General features: G+C 39.2%; 2 protein-coding genes across 2 annotated transcripts; both read right to left on the reverse strand.

The window, feature by feature from the left end:
• Window positions 1-1,524: 1,524 nt before the first annotated feature.
• Window positions 1,525-2,460, reverse strand: LOC134582704 (olfactory receptor 5V1-like). The gene has a single exon (XM_063439348.1). The coding sequence runs from the start codon at window positions 2,458-2,460 to the stop codon at window positions 1,525-1,527; it is 936 nt and encodes a 311-aa protein (XP_063295418.1).
• Window positions 2,461-16,775: 14,315 nt separating this feature from the next.
• On the reverse strand, window positions 16,776-17,711 carry LOC134582705 (olfactory receptor 2G6-like). Its single transcript, XM_063439349.1, has one exon. It carries the CDS (start codon window positions 17,709-17,711, stop codon window positions 16,776-16,778), a length of 936 nt encoding a protein of 311 aa, XP_063295419.1.
• Between the last annotated feature and the right edge of the window lie 2,966 nt (window positions 17,712-20,677).

The raw sequence follows: 20,677 nt of genomic DNA on the forward strand, positions 1-20,677 counted from the left end.
TGAGAGAGGACTGAAACGTTGATCCTAGACCTTATGTTTTAATTCTTGTCAAATAAAGAAGATTTTTAACTGAAGACCGTGAGTGCTACCATCACTACTTTTTGTTATATATATATATAATTATATATATATATTAATATAAAAGATAAAAGATAATATAAAAGTTAAAGATACAGTTTAAAATAAAATATATAACAGTCTGCCCCAGGCACCCCCCTAGAGAGTGGCCCCCTCCCCCCCCCCTTAGTACGCCACTGGCTGAGATCATCAAGTTTGCCAAAGTGAAGAACACACTCATAGGACTGCAAAATCAACAAGATAACGTAATTTGTTTTTTTACAGCTGTGTAACAGTCTGTCACTCTCAAACATATCACCATCTCAGTCCCATTACAAAACTTTTCTTAATATGTCAAGGTAGCTGGACCAAAACATTAGTTATATATAAAAGCACGTCTCCTTAAAATAAATTCACTCTTTTGTTTACTTTGAAGCCCTACAAGCGTGAGGACGTCCAGTGACAGTTAGGCACCTTTTTATACTGTACTTTTCTAAATAAACCTATGTTTCTATGGAAACTAAAGTTTTTGTTTTTTGCAGCTCACATAAACGTAAGCCTTGTTTATTTGGCCCGTGTTAGCCTTTGAGTTTGACATGCTTGCATTACAGCCTTGGTTAAGTGACAACTGTTAGATCATTAGATAATGTAGTGTTAGCATAGACAGGTCCATGTTAAGAAACAATAACGTGTTTAAAGGGTTACTCTAAACCTATATTTTGCAGATTTTCTTTATGCTGCTCTAGTTTATAGGTCCCCACTTATACTTTATAAATTAAATAAAAATATAATCCAGCACCAAGAGAGGGTCTTCCAACATCTGGCCACATTCCTCTCCCTTCCTCTCTGTGGTCCAATTAAATGCTACTCGGAGAAAAGGATTTGAATGGACTGTATAACCAGCTCAGGGTGCATGCATGTGCTCTGTGATGGGTAAGGGAGAAAAGGAAGGAGGAAAAAAGGGGTGGAGGGAGAAGATTTATTGAAAAAAAATAAAGACCATAACAGAGGGAGACAGGAGGGAGCGCACAGTGGGAGGAAGGGAGGAGAGAGCACGTCTGCCCCTTGCAAGGACATTGCCTGCATGATCGAAGCTCATTATATCTTTCACCAGTGTCCTGTGTGTGCCGATGACAGACATACATTTTGACCAGAAATCACTTGAGGCAGCCAGGGAAGGTGTTCTGGGTGTGCAATGTTTCAAGCTGAAATGCTGGATATACAGATTCCTAGCACCATCACCACTTCAGTATCTTGTGAAGTCCAAGGTGGGACAGTAGTGTTGGATAATTCCAATATCAAGCTAAGGCTCTTCTTTTCAGCTCTCCTCAGATCTTCAATAGGGCAGGAGAGGAGAAAAGTCCACAAATCAGGGTGTATCTGTGTATCTAAAGCTTGGGAAACAGTGTATGTTTTTATTTCTTAGAAATCTGAATGATATAATTCACAATACCCTGTTATTAATTATTATCTGAATATTTTCCTGATAAAGATTCTCTTTATTGTGCCTTTAACAGGTTTATTTCGGATGCTGTAGACAATGGGATTCAGCATTGGTGTAACCGTGTTGTAGAGAAGGGTTACGTCTTTGTCTGTTTCGGGGTAGTATGCGGAATGTGGGCGTAGATAAATGGACATGATGGTGGTGTAATAGAGACTGACCACGGTGAGGTGAGATGCGCAGGTTGAGAAAACCTTATGCCGTCTATCAGTAGACCGGATCTTTACTATTGTTTTAATAATATGAATGTATGAAATTAGAGTTAACAAGAAGGAACATGTCACAATAATCAAAGCAGAGACAAACATTGCGATCTCATTCAACCAGGTGTCAGTACAAGCTATTCGAAAGAATGGAGGCATCTCACAAGAAAAGTGGTTGATGTGATGGGACCCGCAAAATGTCAATTTAAAAGTTAGGATAACATGAGCAAAGGAATTTATAATACAGACTGCCCAGCACCCAGTTGCTAAAGAGATGCACAGTTTTTTCCTCATTATAACATTGTAGTGTAATGGTTTACAGATAGCTGCGTACCGGTCGAAGGACATGACTGCCAGCAGTAAACATTCTGTTGAGCCAAGAACTAAACCTATGAGCATTTGAGTCGCACATGCTAACAAAGAAATGTTTACATCCTTATTTAAAGTGTTTGCCAAAAGTTGGGGCACTACGGTGGTGGAGAAACAGATGTCAATGAAGGCGAGATTACAGAGGAAGAAATACATTGGGGTCTGGAGCTGAGTATTTAGTCTCACAGCTACAATAAGCAAAGTGTTTCCTACTAGAGTGACTACATACATAGACAGAAACAGGGAGAAGAAAATAGCTTGAAGGTTCGGGATGGTCGACAGACCAAGGAGGATGAATCCATTCTCAGCCGTCTGGTTGGAGTCTTCCATAAAAGCTATCACAATGATCTTGAAAAAAGCATTGAAAGTCATGTTTCAGTGTTTGCAGATGACACAAAACTGTAAAGTAATACAATGTGAGCAATTTCGCATATTGCATTGCTGCAGAGGGATTTAGATAGACTGGGGGACTGGGCACTCAAATGGCAGATGAAATTTAATGAAGAAAAATGCAAAGTTATGCACTTCGGGGTCAAGAATGTACTAGCAATTTATTTATACTTGGTGATTGTTGTAGACAACAAACTATGCAACAATGTTCAATGTCAATCAGCAGTGGCTAAGGCCAGTAAGGTATTGTCATGCATGAAACATAGCATAATTTCTCGGGATGAGAATATCATTTTGCCTCTTTATAAATCACTGGTAAAAACACATATTGCATATACTGTGCAATTTTGGGCACCTATTCTAAAGAAGGATATCATGGCACTAGAAAAAGTACAGAGGCGGGCTCAAAATTGATAAAATGAATGGAACATATCAGCTATGAAGAAAGCTTAACAAATGTAAACCTCTTTAGTTTAGAAAAACGTCGCCTGAGTGGGGATATGATAACATTATACAAATATATTCGGGGCCAATACAAACCATTGTGTGGAAATCTATTCACAAACCGGACTTTACGTAGGACACGAGGTCATGCGTTTAGGCTGGAAGAAAGGAGATTTCGTCTAAGGCAAAGGAAAGGTTTTTTACTGTAAGAACAATGAGGATGTGGAATTCTCTGCCTGAAGAAGTGGTTTTATCAGAATCTGTACAGATGTTCAAACAGCTACTAGATGCATACTTGAAAAAACAGAATATTCAAGGATATAATTTTTCAATGTAGGGTAATAGCTTCTTGATCCACGGATAAATCTGACTGCCATTCTGGGGTCAAGAAATTTTTTTTTTCCTAGTTTTTTCTTTGCCTTCTTTTGGATCAACAGCAAAAAACAAATGTGAGGAAGGCTGAACTTGATGGACAAATGTCTCTTTTCAGTCTCTGTAACTATGTAAAATACACCTAAAGAAAAGCAAATGATGTCATAAATATAATGTGTGACAATGATTGTCCAAATAACAGCGAATTTTATTTTCATCTTAATAAATACAGGAATCTTAAACAGACTTTGAGCATACCATAAATTAAAATACTGACAGTAACTTATTCAAGAAAGATATTCATCCATTGTTGCCTTATTGTAAGAATACTGAATAATTTCCCCCTTCCTGTGGGGTCACCAGTAAATACTTAGAGACACACAATGTAATCTTAGTATTCTATGATATAATTAATTAGAATGTAAATGACATAAAAACAACAAATCAAAATAAGGCAGAAAACACCATTCAATTCTAATAAAAGAAAACAGATATACATATTTTACCTTAATTGTAGTAATTTCAGATTAACGCCACCATGTTTGAGCTCTGCTCTTTGAATTCTTCATAAATATATTCTCAAAGACTCAAATGATTTCAACGTTCTTAAATATATTTGTTCAAGATTTGACATGATGGTAACTTTTTCAACATATGAGCAAACCTATACGAGCTATAATGAGTGTCCTTATATAAGTGATCGGTGTGTACTGATTAGTCCCAGAGTTAGTGAAAGTGTGTTAGTGGGAGCATGATATGGGAGTTTGGGACTCCCAAGGTCTCAATATTATTAATATTTTATTCTTTTGGAGTTATAATTCCCTTTTAGAAGCTACCATTTTCCTAAGACAAATTGCCTAACTTTTTAAAAAGCAAATAACCCCAACACGGGAATTACAGTGTAAAGTAATTGTAGAAACAGTTTTTGTTTCTTGTTTAATGTGACTGTGGTATAACATGTTTCTATTACATTTAAAGGAAAGGAAAACATTTTCTTTAGCTTTAGTACTTTAGTTTTGTTTTGATAAGTTGAGCTGACATTGAGAGACACAGAATGTAGGGAATAAGTGTGCGGAGATGGAACAAAGAGTAACAAAGACTCAGGCTATATGATGTAGGACTTAAAAAGTACCTGACACCGAAGGTTACACCTAATGGTCACGAGATGCCACCATGATAAGGTTCCTCACAATAGGCAAGTCGTAACACTAACCTTAAACTAATAAAAAGATAACAAAGTAAGAAAATATACTAAAATAGGGCAGGAAACAGAGCAGAGAAAGTAGGAAGGACATAAAGCAGGACATGAAGCAGTTAACAGAGAATAGACTAAACAAACAGTGTGACGGGGAAAAGGAAGACAAGAAAACCATGAAGACTAAAATCGGGGGTGGCATTGAGTGAGACTGTAATATATAGTGTGGATGGCTGCCCCAAGCTGTGGACAGACTCTTCCTCCATAACTAATAGAATTCCACACCAAGTCCTACATCTGTCTTGCAAGCAGTTTCAGATGACATTTTTATATATATTTTTAAAAAAAAATAGCCGTAAGCATAGTTACATAGTTACAGAGGCTGAAAAGAGACTTGCGTCCATCAAGTTCAGCCTTCCTCACATTTGTTTTTTGCTGTTGATCCAAAAGAAGGCAAAAACCCCAGTTTGAGGCAATTCCAATTTTGCAACAGTCTCTGAAAAAAAATCCTTCTGGACCCCAGAATGGCAGTCAGATTAATCCTTGGAACAAGCAGTTATTACCCTACATTGAAATATTATATCCTTGAATATTCTGTTTTTGCAAGTATGCATCTATTTGCTGTTTGAACATATGTAGGTACTCTGATAAAACCACTTCTTCAGGCAGAGAATTCCACATCCTTATTGTTCAACCGGGTAAAAAAACATTCTTTGCCTAAGCCAAAATCTTCTTACTTCCAGTCTAAACGCATGACCTCGTGTCCTATGTAAAGTCTGGTTTGTGAATATATTTCCACACAATGATTTGTAATGGTCCTGGATATATTTGTATAATATTGTAATAGCCTGTCTCTGCACTTTTTCTAGTGCCATAATATCCTTCTTTAGAATAGGTGCCCAAAATCACACAGCATATTCAAGATGTGGTCTTACCAGTGATTTATAAAGAGGCAAAATTATATTCTCATCCTGAGAATAATTGCCCTTTTTTCATGCATGACAATGTCTTACTGGCCTTAGCCACTGCTTATTGACATTGCACATTGTTTCATATTTTGTTGTCTATAGCAATTCCCAAGTCCTTTTCGTGTATTGTTATCCATAATTTGCTTCCATTAAGGGTATAAGTTGCTTGTGCATTCTTTATGCCAAATTGCATAACTTAGCATTTTTCCACTTTCATCTGCCATTTGAGTGCCCAGTCCCCCAGTCTATCTAAACCCCTCTGCAGCAAAGTAGTATCTTTCTCACATTGTATTACTTTATAGAGTTTCGTGCCATCTGCACACACTGAAACATGACTTTCAATGTTTTTTTTAAGATCATTTATAAACATGTTAAATAGAAGAGGTCCCAGAAAAGAACCCTGAGGGACACCACTTGCCAACTATGTCCAGCTTGAAAATGTACCATTCATGACATCTGTTTGTACTCTATTTTTAAGACAATGTTCTACCCAAGAACAAGAATTTTCATCTAGACCGATTTCTTTGAGTTTGAACACTAATCTTTTGTGTGGAACTGTATCAAATGCCTTGGCAAAATCCCAATAGATCACATCCACTACAACACCCTGATCGCTACTTCTACTTACTTCTTCGTAGAATGCAATCAAGTTAGTTTGACATTTGACATGACCTGTGCTTTATAAAACCGTGCTGATTTTTGCTGATAACCCCGTTCTTCTCAAGGAATTCTTGAATATTATCCCTTAATAACCTTTCAAATACTTTTCCAGCCACAGAAGTTAAGCTCACAGGTCTACAATTTCCAGGCAAGGATTTTAAACCCTTTTTGAATATAGGAATGTTACTGTTGCCCCAGGCTTCTGACTGGCTTTGTCTCACTACCGACTATTTCGTTCTAACAAGTCAGTGCTAGGCATGTTGCTACATTGACTCAAAAAGCAACTTGCAATACAGCGGTTCATAGCCACCTACTGTGGCTTGATGGGGCTTTTCTTTACCAGCTGACTACTCTAAAGAGCATGAGCCTTATAGATACAAAAGCCAGTATGTCAGGTAGTATGGATCCAAGTAGAACCCTCCAGCGTCACCACTACTAGGGGCTAAGTGTCCTTTTATCAGTACTGAGCTATGGTTCACTGGGTATTTACCTGTTCATACTAGACTATATGAGGCATCTATAAGCTCTACTGTAACCATTTCTAGGGGCTCTGTGTTTCTTTATTATATATTATATTCTCCATTATAGCCCATACTTATGTGTTCTTAAGGTAGCTGCTTTGTGGAGAGGCAGGGAGAGCTGCAGTAACTTAATGCCCTATGTATACACTTCAGCCAATCTGAGTAACTATTTATCACTGATCCAGCAATATCCTCCAGTGTAGCCACTTCTAGGAGCTTTAGTGTCTCCTTACTACATTTTGGCCTTCTTTTCACTGGGGATATATTTGCACTCAGTAGTCAGTTTGAGCAATTAGTATACTCTGTTGGTATTATTTACTGGGGTACGCATTCTTCCTCATAGCTGCCTCTCTACTTAATATTGGTGCTATACCTATTAGCACACGCATTCACCTGGGTATAGGAGATTTACCCTCCTTATACCCTTGGCCCTAGCCTCTTCCTTAGCTTCCCGAGCTTCGTTAGTCTCCTCTCCCCTTTATTTAAGTGTGTGCATTTCATTTTATTATTATATTTTTCATTTATTATTTTTCTTGTTCATGGTTATGTATACCTATTAAAGATTACCAACTTTTAACAGACAACAGAGATTCATATCTCACTGGTGTTTCCCGGACTTTTTGTCCATGGGATACACCTCTCTTTTTCTTTTGTACAAATATTAGGGTTGTCCCCTTTTTGAGATATAATCTGGACACACTGAATGTATCCCTCATAGAGGGCTATTTTAATTTCTTCTTTCTTGTTGCCCCAGGCTAGCTGAGGGTTGGACCGTAGATGGATGCTCCTAGTGCTCACCAAGGACCATCAGCACTGCACCAGACACCATAAGCACTGCAGACCCCACGAACCACCGCGGCTTGGTCTGGGGTCTCAATGTCCCCGTACCCACCCTGGATCTACGACAAGGCTCCAGGCTCCAGTGTGTGAACCTCTCTTCCTTCCAGAGAGCGAAGCAGGAACAGGAACAAGCTCTTACAAGAGCTCAGTGAAGCTAAGGGAGTATGCAGAGCATAGCAATCCCTGTAGTGATTATAGCTGTCCCCTCCAAACACGAGTCTAGGCTGCGAGTTGAGGGTCAAGTAGAACTGGTTTAATGAGCATACAGAGCTTTTCTTACACAATTTCCCACACGGTTACCACCAACATGGACCTTGTGGAACACAGGACACAAAGTTACAACAGCCAATCAATATAGTACAGGACAGTCCGACACTCCCAGCTAAACACAATGGGCTAATTTAATTACCACAGGCAGAAAATATAGTTTTACCCAAAACACAGATACACCCCAAAACAACAACATATCCCCATAAATCATACATCCCGAGATAGCTCTGATCTGGGCGAACAACATATCCCAAAATCACCCAAATCAGAGCAGGGGTTCCCAAATTCCATGGAAGTCATATTTGACCGACTGCAAGCATGGCTTTCATGCCCAAAAGAGTTCCATAGATTAAGGCTGTGCGGTCGGTCTATCTTTTCCTTCAAATAAATTACAAATTGCACGAACAGATCCGTTCATGCATAGCTTCAGTGCAATCGTCTCGTTTAGTTTACTCCATTAGAATTGTGCTCCGTTCGTATGGATTTAGCCGAATCCACGGAAGGTAGAAGTCTCAGCGGTGTTCATGGAAATAGTAGCCAAAAATAATTCAGGGCGTCCGACAACAAAACACAGCTGAGCGCGTTCGGCTAAACAAAATAGCCGCCGACACGTGTTCGTTCATACAAACGCTGGCCACCCAGCCGTTCATCAATTAAGCTGCGGTTATTCACAGCTTCTGGGGGGTCAATGAGCAGCACACTACACAGGCAGGGTGGTCGGTAGACATGTGCAATTTGTTTCGGTCCGAATGTGAATTCCACTGAATTTTGGGCGATTCGGACATTCGGGTACTTCCGAATGTCCGAATAGATAAATTGCCGAAGTACCGAAATTCCAAAATTACTGAATTTCCGAAGTGTCGAAGTGCTGGAGTTCCGAAGTGCTGAAGTTCCAAAGTTGCCGAATTTCCGAAGTGTCGAAGTTCCGAAGTTGCCAAAGTTCTGAAGTTCCGAAGCACAGTATTGCCTAAGAACTAATATACTTACCCAGTGGAAGAATGAAGAATGTTACACTGTATACAATTTTAAATAAAAACTATACAAACATAGTCAGAATTCAGCTGTAAGAATTTGCGGTGGCGGGTGGGGGCCCTAAATCAGAATAAGGGGGGGGGACCTATTGTCCTCCCCCCGGCCCCCACCCCTGAGCAGCGGGTGGGGGCCCTAAATCAGAATAAGGGGGGACCTAATGTCCTCCCCTCTGATCCCCACGCCTGAGCGGCGGGTGCGTGCCCTAAATACTAATAAGGGGTGTCCTAATGTCCTCCACCCTGGCCCCCACCCCTGAACGGTGGGTGAGGGCCCTAAATTAGAATAAGGGGGGGACCTAACGTCCTCCCCCCTGACCCCCACCCCTGAGCAGTGGGTGGGGGCCCTAAATAACAAAAATACTAATAAGGGGTGTCCTAATGTCCTCCACCCTGGCCCCCACCCCTTAACGGTGGGTGAGGGCCCTAAATTAGAATAAGGGGGGGACCTAATGTCCTCCCCCCTGACCCCCACCCCTGAGCGGTGGGTGGGGGCCCTAAATAACAATAAGCGGGGGGACCTATTGTCCTCCCCCCTGGCCCCCACCCCTGAGCGGCGGGTGGAGGCCCTAAATAAAAATGTACCCCCTCAGGTGACTAGGGGTCCCCAAACCCCTAGTCACCCCCCTCCCTAAAAAAACTAACCCCTACCTACCGCCCTTACCCTAAAAATAATGAGGGAGGGACCATTAACTAAGTACCTGTAAAAAAAAAAACTTACAATTTGATGTTTTCTTTCTTCTAAAATCTTCTTTTTTCAGCCCCAAAAAAGCCCAAATAAAAAAATCCATAATAACCGATGCACTAAAAAAAAAAAAAAAAAAAAAAAACGAGCGCAAAAATAAAAATAAACATTTTCATCCATGGAGGGCTCATCCTGTCAGTCTCTTCATTTACCTGTCAGAGCACTCTGATTGGATGGCTTAAACCCACCAATCAGAGTGCTCTAAACCTAATTGCAGGGCGGGGCAAGGCTTTATAAGCCTTCCCCCGCCCTGCAGAGCCCAGTCTGCGCGGAGCCCTCCATGGGTGAAGAAGGATAATTTTTTTTTTTTTAGTGCGTCGGTTATTCTGGATTTTTATTTGGCCTTTTTTGGGGCTGAAAAAAGATTTTAGAAGAAAGAAGACATCATATGGTAAGTCTATTTTTTTTACAGGTATTTAGACAAGGGTCCCCCTTCATTATTTTTAGGATGAGGGGTGTAGGTAGGGTACATTTTTGGGGGGAGGGGGGTGACTTGGGGTTTGGGAACCTCTAGTCACCTGGAGGGGGGGGGGATTTTTATCTATAGCCCCTACCCACCGCGCAGGGTTGGGGGCCGGGGGGAGGACATTAGGTCCCCCCTTATTGTTTTTTAGGGCCCCCACCCGCCGCACAGGGGTGGTTGGCGCGGGGCGGGAGGACATTAGGTCCCCCCCAATTTTTATGTATGGCCCCCACCCACCAATCAGGGGTGTGGGCTGGGGGAGAGGACATTAGGTCCCCTCCCCAATTTTTATTTATGGCCCCAACCCACAGTTCAGTAGTGGGGGCCATGGGGGAGGGCAGTAGGTCCCCCCTTATTGTTATTTAGGGCCCCCACCCAACGCTCAGGGGTGGGGGCTGGGGGGGAGGACAGTAGGTCCCCCCCTTATTGTTATTTAGGTCCCCCCTGGCAGCACAGAGGTGGGGGCCAGGGGGGAGGACAGTAGGTCCCCCTCTTATTGTTATTTAGGGCCCCCACCCCCCTTTAGTTTAAAAGCCCCCACTCACGCATCAAGTTTTTTTTTCAACAGTGAGCAGCCACAGGCTAATAGACACGCCCCTACTCGTGGTATAGCGAGTAGGGGCCTAATTTACTAATTCTAAGTGACCAGCTTTTATGCTGCACTGGCCAATCACAGCCATGCCATTAGTAGGCATGGCTTCTAAGGGCACACAAGTCAAACGCTTGTTGATTGAGTGCCCTGCGGCCTTTCAAAACACGTCATTAAATCGCCAAACTCCAACCCGAACATACAGTTATATGTCCATGTTCGGGTCCTGGGTCCAAAAAACGTAATGTTCGGTACGAACCCGAACTTTTCAGTTCGGGTTCGCTCAACTCTATTCCTGACAATTCACACATGAAAAATTTAGATTGTGTAGCTTCTACAATGTAAATGTTTGAGTATCCGTGAAACGTAACCGGTGTATCCAACGTTACAATGATTTCTACTTTTGATAGAATTTGATAGTGATTGAGAATAAATAACATTTACATTTCAGTGCTTACCAGTAACTTTTCTTAAATGAAGATAAACTTCTCCTTAAAACTGTACTAAAGTTAATGTGAAATGTCTGTTGAAAGAAGAATTGTATTTGGATAATACTTTAACTTCGTGTTAATTTGCAGATTTGTGAGAGTTTTAGGTGTTGTGATCATTCTACAATTAGGACAGTCTCTGTATAAGCAATGGTTAAAATCTAAAAACCTCTTGATATGTGAGTTTCCGGTGTTTTCTTTCTTTCAAAGCACGAGACTTGATGTCTCGCTCCTGTCGGTGACATGAGACATCTCTGTTTATTGATTATTAAAGGTAAAACAATTATTGTTAAATTTATACTATATCTATTTTTAGAAATATTGACCTTTACTGAGAGTCATCGGAACTTTTAATATCTCACGGTAGCGATGAAACGGATTTTCTAATTATATTTTATCAGTGTTATCTATTTAACATATTACTATAGGCTTAGATTTCATTTTGGAGATTTGTTTTACTGTTTTACATTAATCGTCTAAAATCGAAATTCTGATATTTTACTTGATATAAATAAAAGTCGCATTGTTTATATTGTTAGAAATTAAGATAATGCTAAAATAATTAACATGTTATCAAAGGGAAATAGCATATATTGTAATATTATTGAAAGCTGACATATATGAAGTATTTTTTTCCTTTTTTCATGCAAAAGCTTATTACGTCAGAATTTCAAAATAAACTCAAAAAATTTCACATTTTAAGACAAAATATTCAAATTGTAAAACATCGCACAGAAAAGTCTGTTTTAATTTTAGTTATTTTTACACAACATTTGTAATTCACTTCAATTACGTTAAGTGAATAATCTTGATGTTTCGTTTACTGAGCAGGAAACTGTAGAGAATTAACAAGGAATCTGCAGATTTTAGACTAAAATATCCAAACTGCAACAATTCTCAAAATTACATATTATTACAAATCTGTTATAATTCCTTTAATTTCTAAACTAGTGAATAAGCTTTTGTGATGAGGTGTATACATGTAGAGATCTTACTGTGAGACTTAGAAAGGTAGAGAGAGATGATTGTACCATAAAACATGATTAAACCATAAAACACAAGTATTTTTGTATATTGGCACAGGGAAATTCAGACTCAAAAAGTCCAATCTATGATTCAAAAAAGAAAATGACGTGATAGCGTGTTTAGTGTTAACGCAATCAATCAAACATCGCACTTATTATTAATATCTATAATTTACCACTATTGCAGATTTGGAGACTTTTATTCCAATTTATCAATTTTTGCTCACATTTCTGGATTTAAATAGTGCAATGTACTGTTAATGAGTTCGAGAATCCCGGTTCTTATGGAACCAACTGCAAAACTCCTACACCTTTCCTGGGTCAATAAAAGATCTAGAATAGTTTTGTAACAGTAAGATTTATAATTTACTGCTAATTCAGCTAAACTCCAATCGGATAAAAACATTATATAAAATTATTATAGTTCTATTTTTTAATGAAAACATGATCATATAACATGGCCAAGCTAATTCATTAAATTACTAAAAAAAATACTTACACATATTTAATATTAATTTATTTAATTTATTTATTTTTAATATAAAAAATAAATTTTATATGTTTTTGGTTTAACTTATATATAGTGATGTACCGAACTGTCCGCCGGCGAACAGTTCCCGGCGAAATTAGCTTGTTCGCGTTCGCCGCGGCGGGCGGACACATGCGCAGTTCGATCCGCCCCCTATTCGTCATCATTGGCCAAACTTTGACCCTGTGCCTCTCGGTCAGCAGACACATTACAGCCAATCAGCAGCACTCCCTCCCTTCCACACCCTCCAACCTCCCTCCCAGCATCCATTTTCGATTCATTCGGAAGATGCATGCTTAGTGAGAGGAGGGAAAGTTTAGCTGCTGCTGATTAGATAGGGAAATTGATAGCTAGGCTAGGGTATTCAGTGTCCACTACAATCCTGAAGGACTCATCTGATCTCTGCTGTAAGGACAGCACCCCAAAAAGCCCTTTTTAGGGCTATAACATCAGGCTGCTTTTTTCCCCCCTGTGTAATGTAATTGCAGGTGCCTGCCTGCCAGCTTCTGTGTGAGGTTCACATTGGATACTGTGCCTATTTGCCCAGTGCCACCACTCATATCTGTTTTAACAATTGGTTAAGCTTTACATTTAAAATAAATATTTTTTTTCACTGTAATAGAAGAGCAGTTGCCTGCCTGCCAGCTTCTGTGTGAGGTTCACATTGGATACTGTGCCCACTTGCCCAGTGCCACCACTCATATCTGTTTTAACAATTGGTTAAGCTTTAGATTTAAAATAAATAATTTTTTTCACTGTAATAGAAGAGCAGTTGCCTGCCTGCCAGCTTCTGTGTCAGGTTGGATGCCTTGCCCATTTGCACAGTCAGTGCCACCACTCATATCTGTTTTAACAATTGGTTAAGCTTTAGATTTTAAAGAAATAATTTTTTTCACTGTAATAGAAGAGCAGTTGCCTGCCTGCCAGCTTCTGTGTGAGGTTCACATTGGATACTGTGCCCACTAGCCCAGTGCCACCACTCATATCTGTTTTAACAATTGGTTAAGCTTTAGATTTAAAATAAATAAAAAAAATTCACTGTAATAGAAGAGCAGTTGCCTGCCTGCCAGCTTCTGTGTCAGGTTGGATGCCTTGCCCATTTGCACAGTCAGTGCCACCACTCATATCTGTTTTAACAATAGCTTAAGCTTTAGATTTTAAAGAAATCATTTTTTTTTCACTGTAATAGAAGATCAGTTAGTTGTCTGCAAGCATCTGGGTGTCAGGCCTACTTCAGCGTGTGCTCTGCAGACCTGTGCCAGCGTGCTTTGACAGTTGCCAATCATATCTGGTGTCTCTTTAGCGTGCTTTTACAAAGAAAAAAGGTTTCCAGTGTAAGCTAATAGCAGACAGTCAGTGTCCTTCAAGCGGCTCTGTCAGGTCTTCCTTCAGCGTGTGCCCTGCACAACCCTGCCAGCGTACTTTGACAGTTGCCACTCATATCTGGTGTCTCTATAGCGTGCTTTTACAACCAAAATTTTGTTTCCACTGTAATAGAAGAGCAGTTGCCTGCCTGCCAGCTTCTGTGTGAGGTTCACATTGGATACTGTGCCCACTTGCCCAGTGCCACCACTCATATCTGTTTTAACAATTGGTTAAGCTTTACATTTAAAATAAATATTTTTTTTTCCCTGTAATAGAAGAGCAGTTGCCTGCCTGCCAGCTTCTGTGTGAGGTTCACATTGGATACTGTGCCTACTTGCCCAGTGCCACCACTCATATCTGTTTTAACAATTGGTTAAGCTTTACATTTAAAATAAATATTTTATATATTAGTGATATTGCAGAAGGTCTTGATGGTAAGGTATGTCTTTTTGCTGATGATACTAAGATATGTAACAGGGTTGATGTTCCAGGAGAGATAAGCCAAATGGAAAATGATTAAGGTAAATTAGAAAAATGGTCAGAGTTGTGGCAACTGACATTTAATGTGGATAAGTGCAAGATAATGCATCTTGGACGTAAAAACCCAAGGGCAGAGTACAGAATATTTGATAGAGTCCTAACCTCAACATCTGAGGAAAGGGATTTAGGGGTGATTATTTCTGATGACTTAAAGGTAGGCAGACAATGTAATAGAGCAGCAGGAAATGCTAGCAGAATGCTTGGTTTTATAGGGAGAGGTATTAGCAGTAGAAAGAGGGAAGTGCTCATGCCATTGTACAGAACACTGGTGAGACCTCACTTGGAGTACTGTACACAGTACTGGAGACCATATCTTCAGAAGGATATTGATACCTTAGAGAGAGTTCAAAGAAGGGCTACTAAACTGGTTCATGGATTGCAGGATAAAACTTACCAGGAAAGGAACAAAAGTTACTCCCTTTTTTTTTTAATGGTACTCATTTTATCTACCTCGGAAGGATCAACCTTGCCGGGATTTGAACCTGCTACCCAAGGGTTAGAACAGATTCTGCTGATGCATTAGCCCACTGAGCTATTTCACCAGCATCAATCCTTGTTTTATATTTATTATTTTTTTATTTAGTTTTTTACGTATTTACATATTTTTTTATATTATATATAAATATATATAATGAAAATTATGTATATATATTTAATCAATATCATTGTACGTGTATTTTAATATTAATGATTGATCCTGATGAAAGTCCTGAGAGAGGACTGAAACGTTGATCCTAGACCTTATGTTTTAATTCTTGTCAAATAAAGAAGATTTTTAACTGAAGACCGTGAGTGCTACCATCACTACTGTTTGTTATATATATATATATTAATATAAAAGATAAAAGATAATATAAAAGTTAAAGATACAGTTTAAAATAAAATATATAACAGTCTGCCCCAGGCACCCCCCTAGAGAGTGGCCCCCTCCCCCCCCTTAGTACGCCACTGGCTGAGATCATCAAGTTTGCCAAAGTGAAGAACACACTCATAGGACTGCAAAATCAACAAGATAACGTAATTTGTTTTTTACAGCTGTGTAACAGTCTGTCACTCTCAAACATATCACCATCTCAGTCCCATTACAAAACTTTTCTTAATATGTCAAGGTAGCTGGACCAAAACATTAGTTATATATAAAAGCACGTCTCCTTAAAATAAATTCACTCTTTTGTTTACTTTGAAGCCCTACAAGCGTGAGGACGTCCAGTGACAGTTAGGCACCCTTTTATACTGTACTTTTCTAAATAAATGTTTCTATGGAAACTAAAGTTTTTGTTTTTTGCAGCTCACATAAACGTAAACCTTGTTTATTTGGCCCGTGTTAGCCTTTGAGTTTGACATGCTTGCATTACAGCCTTGGTTAAGTAACAACTGTTAGATCATTAGATAATGTAGTGTTAGCATAGACAGGTCCATGTTAAGAAACAATAACGTGTTTAAAGGGTTACTCTAAACCTATATTTTGCAGATTTTCTTTATGCTGCTCTAGTTTATAGGTCCCCACTTATACTTTATAAATTAAATAAAAATATAATCCAGCACCAAGAGAGGGTCTTCCAACATCTGGCCACATTCCTCTCCCTTCCTCTCTGTGGTCCAATTATATGCTGCTCGGAGAAAAGGATTTGAATGGACTGTATAACCAGCTCAGAGTGCATGCATGTGCTCTGTGATGGGTAAGGGAGAAAAGGAAGGAGGAAAAAATGGGTGAAGGGAGAAGATTTATTTAAAAAAAATAAAGACCATAACAGAGGGAGACAGGAGGGAGCGCACAGTGGGAGGAAGGGAGGAGAGAGCACGTCTGCCCCTTGCAAGGACATTGCCTGCATGATCGAAGCTCATTATATCTTTCACCAGTGTCCTGTGTGTGCCGATGACAGACATACATTTTGACCAGAAATCACTTGAGGCAGCCAGGGAAGGTGTTCTGGGTGTGCAATGTTTCAAGCTGAAATGCTGGATATACAGATTCCTAGCACCATCACCACTTCAGTATCTTGTGAAGTCCAAGGTGGGACAGTGGTGTTGGATAATTCCAATATCAAGCTAAGGCTCTTCTTTTCAGCTCTCCTCAGATCTTCAATAGGGCAGGAGAGGAGAAACATGCACGAATCAGGGTGTATCTGTGTATCTAAAGCTTGGGAAACAGTGTATGTTTTTATTTTTTAGAAATCTGAATGATATAATTCACAATACCCTGTTATTAATTATTATCTGAATATTTTCCTGATAAAGATTCTCTTTATTGTGCCTTTAACAGGTTTATTTCGGATGCTGTAGACAATGGGATTTAGCAGTGGTGTAACCGTGGTGTAGAGAAGGGTTACGTCTTTGTCTGTTTCGGGGTAGTATGCGGAATGTGGGCGTAGATAAATGGACATGATGGTAGTGTAATAGAGACTGACCACGATGAGGTGAGATGCGCAGGTTGAGAAAACCTTATGCCGTCTATCAGTAGACCGGATCTTTACTATTGTTTTAATAATATGATTGTATGAAATTAGAGTTAACAAGAAGGAACATGTCACAATAATCACAGCAGAGACAAACATTGCGATCTCATTCAACCAGGTGTCAGTACAAGCTATTCGAAATAATGGAGGCATCTCGCAAGAAAAGTGGTTGATGTGATGGGACCTGCAAAATGGCAATTTAAAAGTTAGGATAACATGAGCAAAGGAATTTATAATACAGACTGCCCAGCATCCAGTTGCTAAAGAGATGCACAATTTTTTCCTCATTATAACATTGTAGTGTAATGGTTTACAGATAGCTGCGTACCGGTCGAAGGACATGACTGCCAGCAGTAAACATTCTGTTGAGCCAAGAACTAAACCTATGAGCATTTGAGTCGCACATGCTAACAAAGAAATGTTTACATCCTTATTTAAAGTGTTTGCCAAAAGTTGGGGTATTACAGTAGAGGAGAAACAGATGTCAATGAAGGCGAGATTACAGAGGAAGAAATACATTGGGGTCTGGAGCTGAGTATTTAGTCTCACAGCTACAATAAGCAAAGTGTTTCCAACTAGAGTGGCTACATACACAGCCAGAAACAGGGAGAAGAAAATAGCTTGAAGGTACGGAATGGTCGACAGACCAAGGAGGATGAATCCATTCTCAGCCGTATGGTTGGAGTCTTCCATAAAAGCTATCAAAATGATCTTGAAAAAAGCATTGAAAGTCATGTTTCAGTGTTTGCAGATGACACAAAACTGTAAAGTAATACAATGTGAGCAATTTCGCATATTGCATTGCTGCAGAGGGATTTAGATAGACTGGGGGACTGGGCACTCAAATGGCAGATGAAATTTAATGAAGAAAAATGCAAAGATATGCACTTCGGGGTCAAGAATGTACTAGCAATTTATTTATGCTTGGTGATTGTTGTAGACAACATCTATGCAACAATGTGCAATGTCAATCAGCAGTGGCTAAGGCCAGTAAGGTATTGTCATGCATGAAACATTAAATTCTCGGGACAAGAATATAATTTTGCATCTTTATAAATCACTGGTAAGACCACATATTGAATATGCTGTGCAATTTTGGGCACCTATTCTAAAGAAGGATATCATGGCACTAGAAAAAGTGCAGAGGCGGGCTACAAATTTGATAAAATTAATGGAACATATCAGCTATGAAGAAAGGTTAACAAGGGGATATGATAACATTATAGAAATATATTTGTGGCCAATACAAACCATTGTGTGGAAATCTAGTCACAAACCGGACTTTACATGGGACACGAGGTCATGCATTTAGACTGGAAGAAATTAGATTTCGTCTAAAGCAAAAAAATATAAATTTTTACTGTAAGAACAATAAGGATGTAGAATTATCTGCCTGAAGAAGTGGTTTTATCAGAGTACCTACATATGTTCAAACAGCAACTAGATGCATACTTGCAAAAACAGAATATTCAATGATATAATCTTTCAATGTAGGGTGATAGCTTCTTGATCCAAGGATTAATCTGACTGCCATTCTGGGGTCAAGAAGGAATTTTTTTCCTAGTTGTTGCAAAATTGGAAGCGCTTCAAACTGGGTTTTTTTTTTTGCCTTCTTTTGGATCAACAGCAAAAAACAAATGTGAGGAAGGCTGAACTTGATGGACAAATGTCTCTTTTCAGTCTCTGTAACTATGTAAAATACACCTAAAGAAAAGCAAATGATGTCATAAATATAATGTGTGGCAATGATTGTCCAATAACAGCAAATTTTATTTTCATCTTAATAAATACAGGAATCTTAAACAGACTTTGAGCATGGCACACCATAAATTAAAATACTGACAGTAACTTATTCAAGAAAGATATTCATCCATTGTTGCCTTATTATTTGGCAACTGTAAGAATACTGAATAATTTCCTTCAATAAGTCTTCCAGTAAATACTTAGAGACACACAATGTGATCTTAGTATTCTATGATATAATTAATTAGAATGTAAATGACATAAAAACAACAAATCAAAATAAGGCAGAAAACACCATTAAATTCTAATAAAAGAAAACAGATATACATATTTCACCTTAATTGTAGTAATTTCAGATTAACGCCACCATGTTTGAGCTCTGCTCTTTGAATTCTTCATAAATATATTCTCAAAGACTCAAATGATTTCAACGTTCTTAAATATATTTGTTCAAGATTTGACGTGATGGTAACTTTTTCAACATATGAGCAAACCTATACGAGCTATAATGAGTGTCCTTATATAAGTGATCGGTGTGCACTGATTATTCCCAGAGTTAGTGAAAGTGTGTTAGTGGGAGCATGATATGGGAGTTTGGGACTCCCAAGGTCTCAATATTATTAATATTTTATTCTTTTGGAGTTATAATTCCCTTTTAGAAGCTACCATTTTCCTAAGACAAATTGCCTAACTTTTTAAAAAGCAAATAACCCCAACACGGGAATTACAGTGTAAAGTAATTGTAGAAACAGTTACTATTACATTCCGAATGTCCAAATAGATGAATTGCCGAAGTACAGAAATTCCAAAATTACTGAATTTCTGAAGTGTCGAAGTGCTGAAGTTCCGAAGTGCTGAAGTTCCAAAGTTGCCGAATTTCCAAAGTTGCCGAAGTTCTGCAGTTCCGAAGCACAGTATTGCCTAAGAACTAATATACTTACCCAGTGGAAGAATGAAGAATGTTACACTGTATACAATTTTAAATAAAAACTATACAAACATAGCCAGGATTCAGCTGTAAGCATTTGCGGTGGCGGGTGGAGGCCCTAAATCAGAATAAGGGGGGGACCTATTGTCCTCCCCCCTGGCCCCCACCCCTGAGCGGCAGGTGGGGGCGCTAAATTAGAATAAGGGGGGACCTAATGTCCTCCCCCTGACCCCCACCCCTGAGCGGTGGGTGGGGGCCCTAAATAACAATAAGCGGGGGGACATATTGTCCTCCCCCTGGCCCCCACCCCTGAGCGACGGGTGGAGGCCCTAAATAAAAATGTACCCCCCCAGGTGACTAGGGGTCCCCAAACCCCTAGTCACCCCCCTCCCGAAAAAAACAAACCCCTACCTACCGCCCTTCACCCTAAAAATAATGAGGGAGGGACCATTAACTAAGTACCTGTAAAAAAAAAAAAAAAAAACTTACAATTTCATGTGTTCTTTCTTCTAAAATCTTCTTTTTTCAGCCCCAAAAAAGGGCAAATAAAAAAATCCATAATAACCGATGCACTCACTATAATCAATGTGGCTAAATTCCAACCTTGGCTAAAATAAAAGTTTCAGAACGTGGATGATATGGTGACCTGGGTGGATATTCCTTGTTTCCAGATGTAAAGCTGCCTCAAATAGTTAGACATATCAGAACACTCTGTTGCCGATACCGATCCATAAAATATAACTCACAATGTACAAGAAATACCTTCTAGATACGATGTAGAAGGGCCTGAAAGGCACAGGGTAATCCTGGTAATGGACAAGGTCTTTGTACAGTTTTTCCGACCTGATCTAGAACCAATACAGCAAAATCCTTAGAAAAAAGCCAAATAACCAGCAATCTGTACTCTGCTATATATGTCTCAATAATTAATTAGAACATTTCTGTTAAATTTACATTTATCTACACTTTATATTGCACACCTGTATTA

The sequence above is a fragment of the Pelobates fuscus genome, chromosome 13 (assembly GCF_036172605.1).
Source record: "Pelobates fuscus isolate aPelFus1 chromosome 13, aPelFus1.pri, whole genome shotgun sequence".
Lineage (NCBI taxonomy): Eukaryota > Metazoa > Chordata > Amphibia > Anura > Pelobatidae > Pelobates > Pelobates fuscus.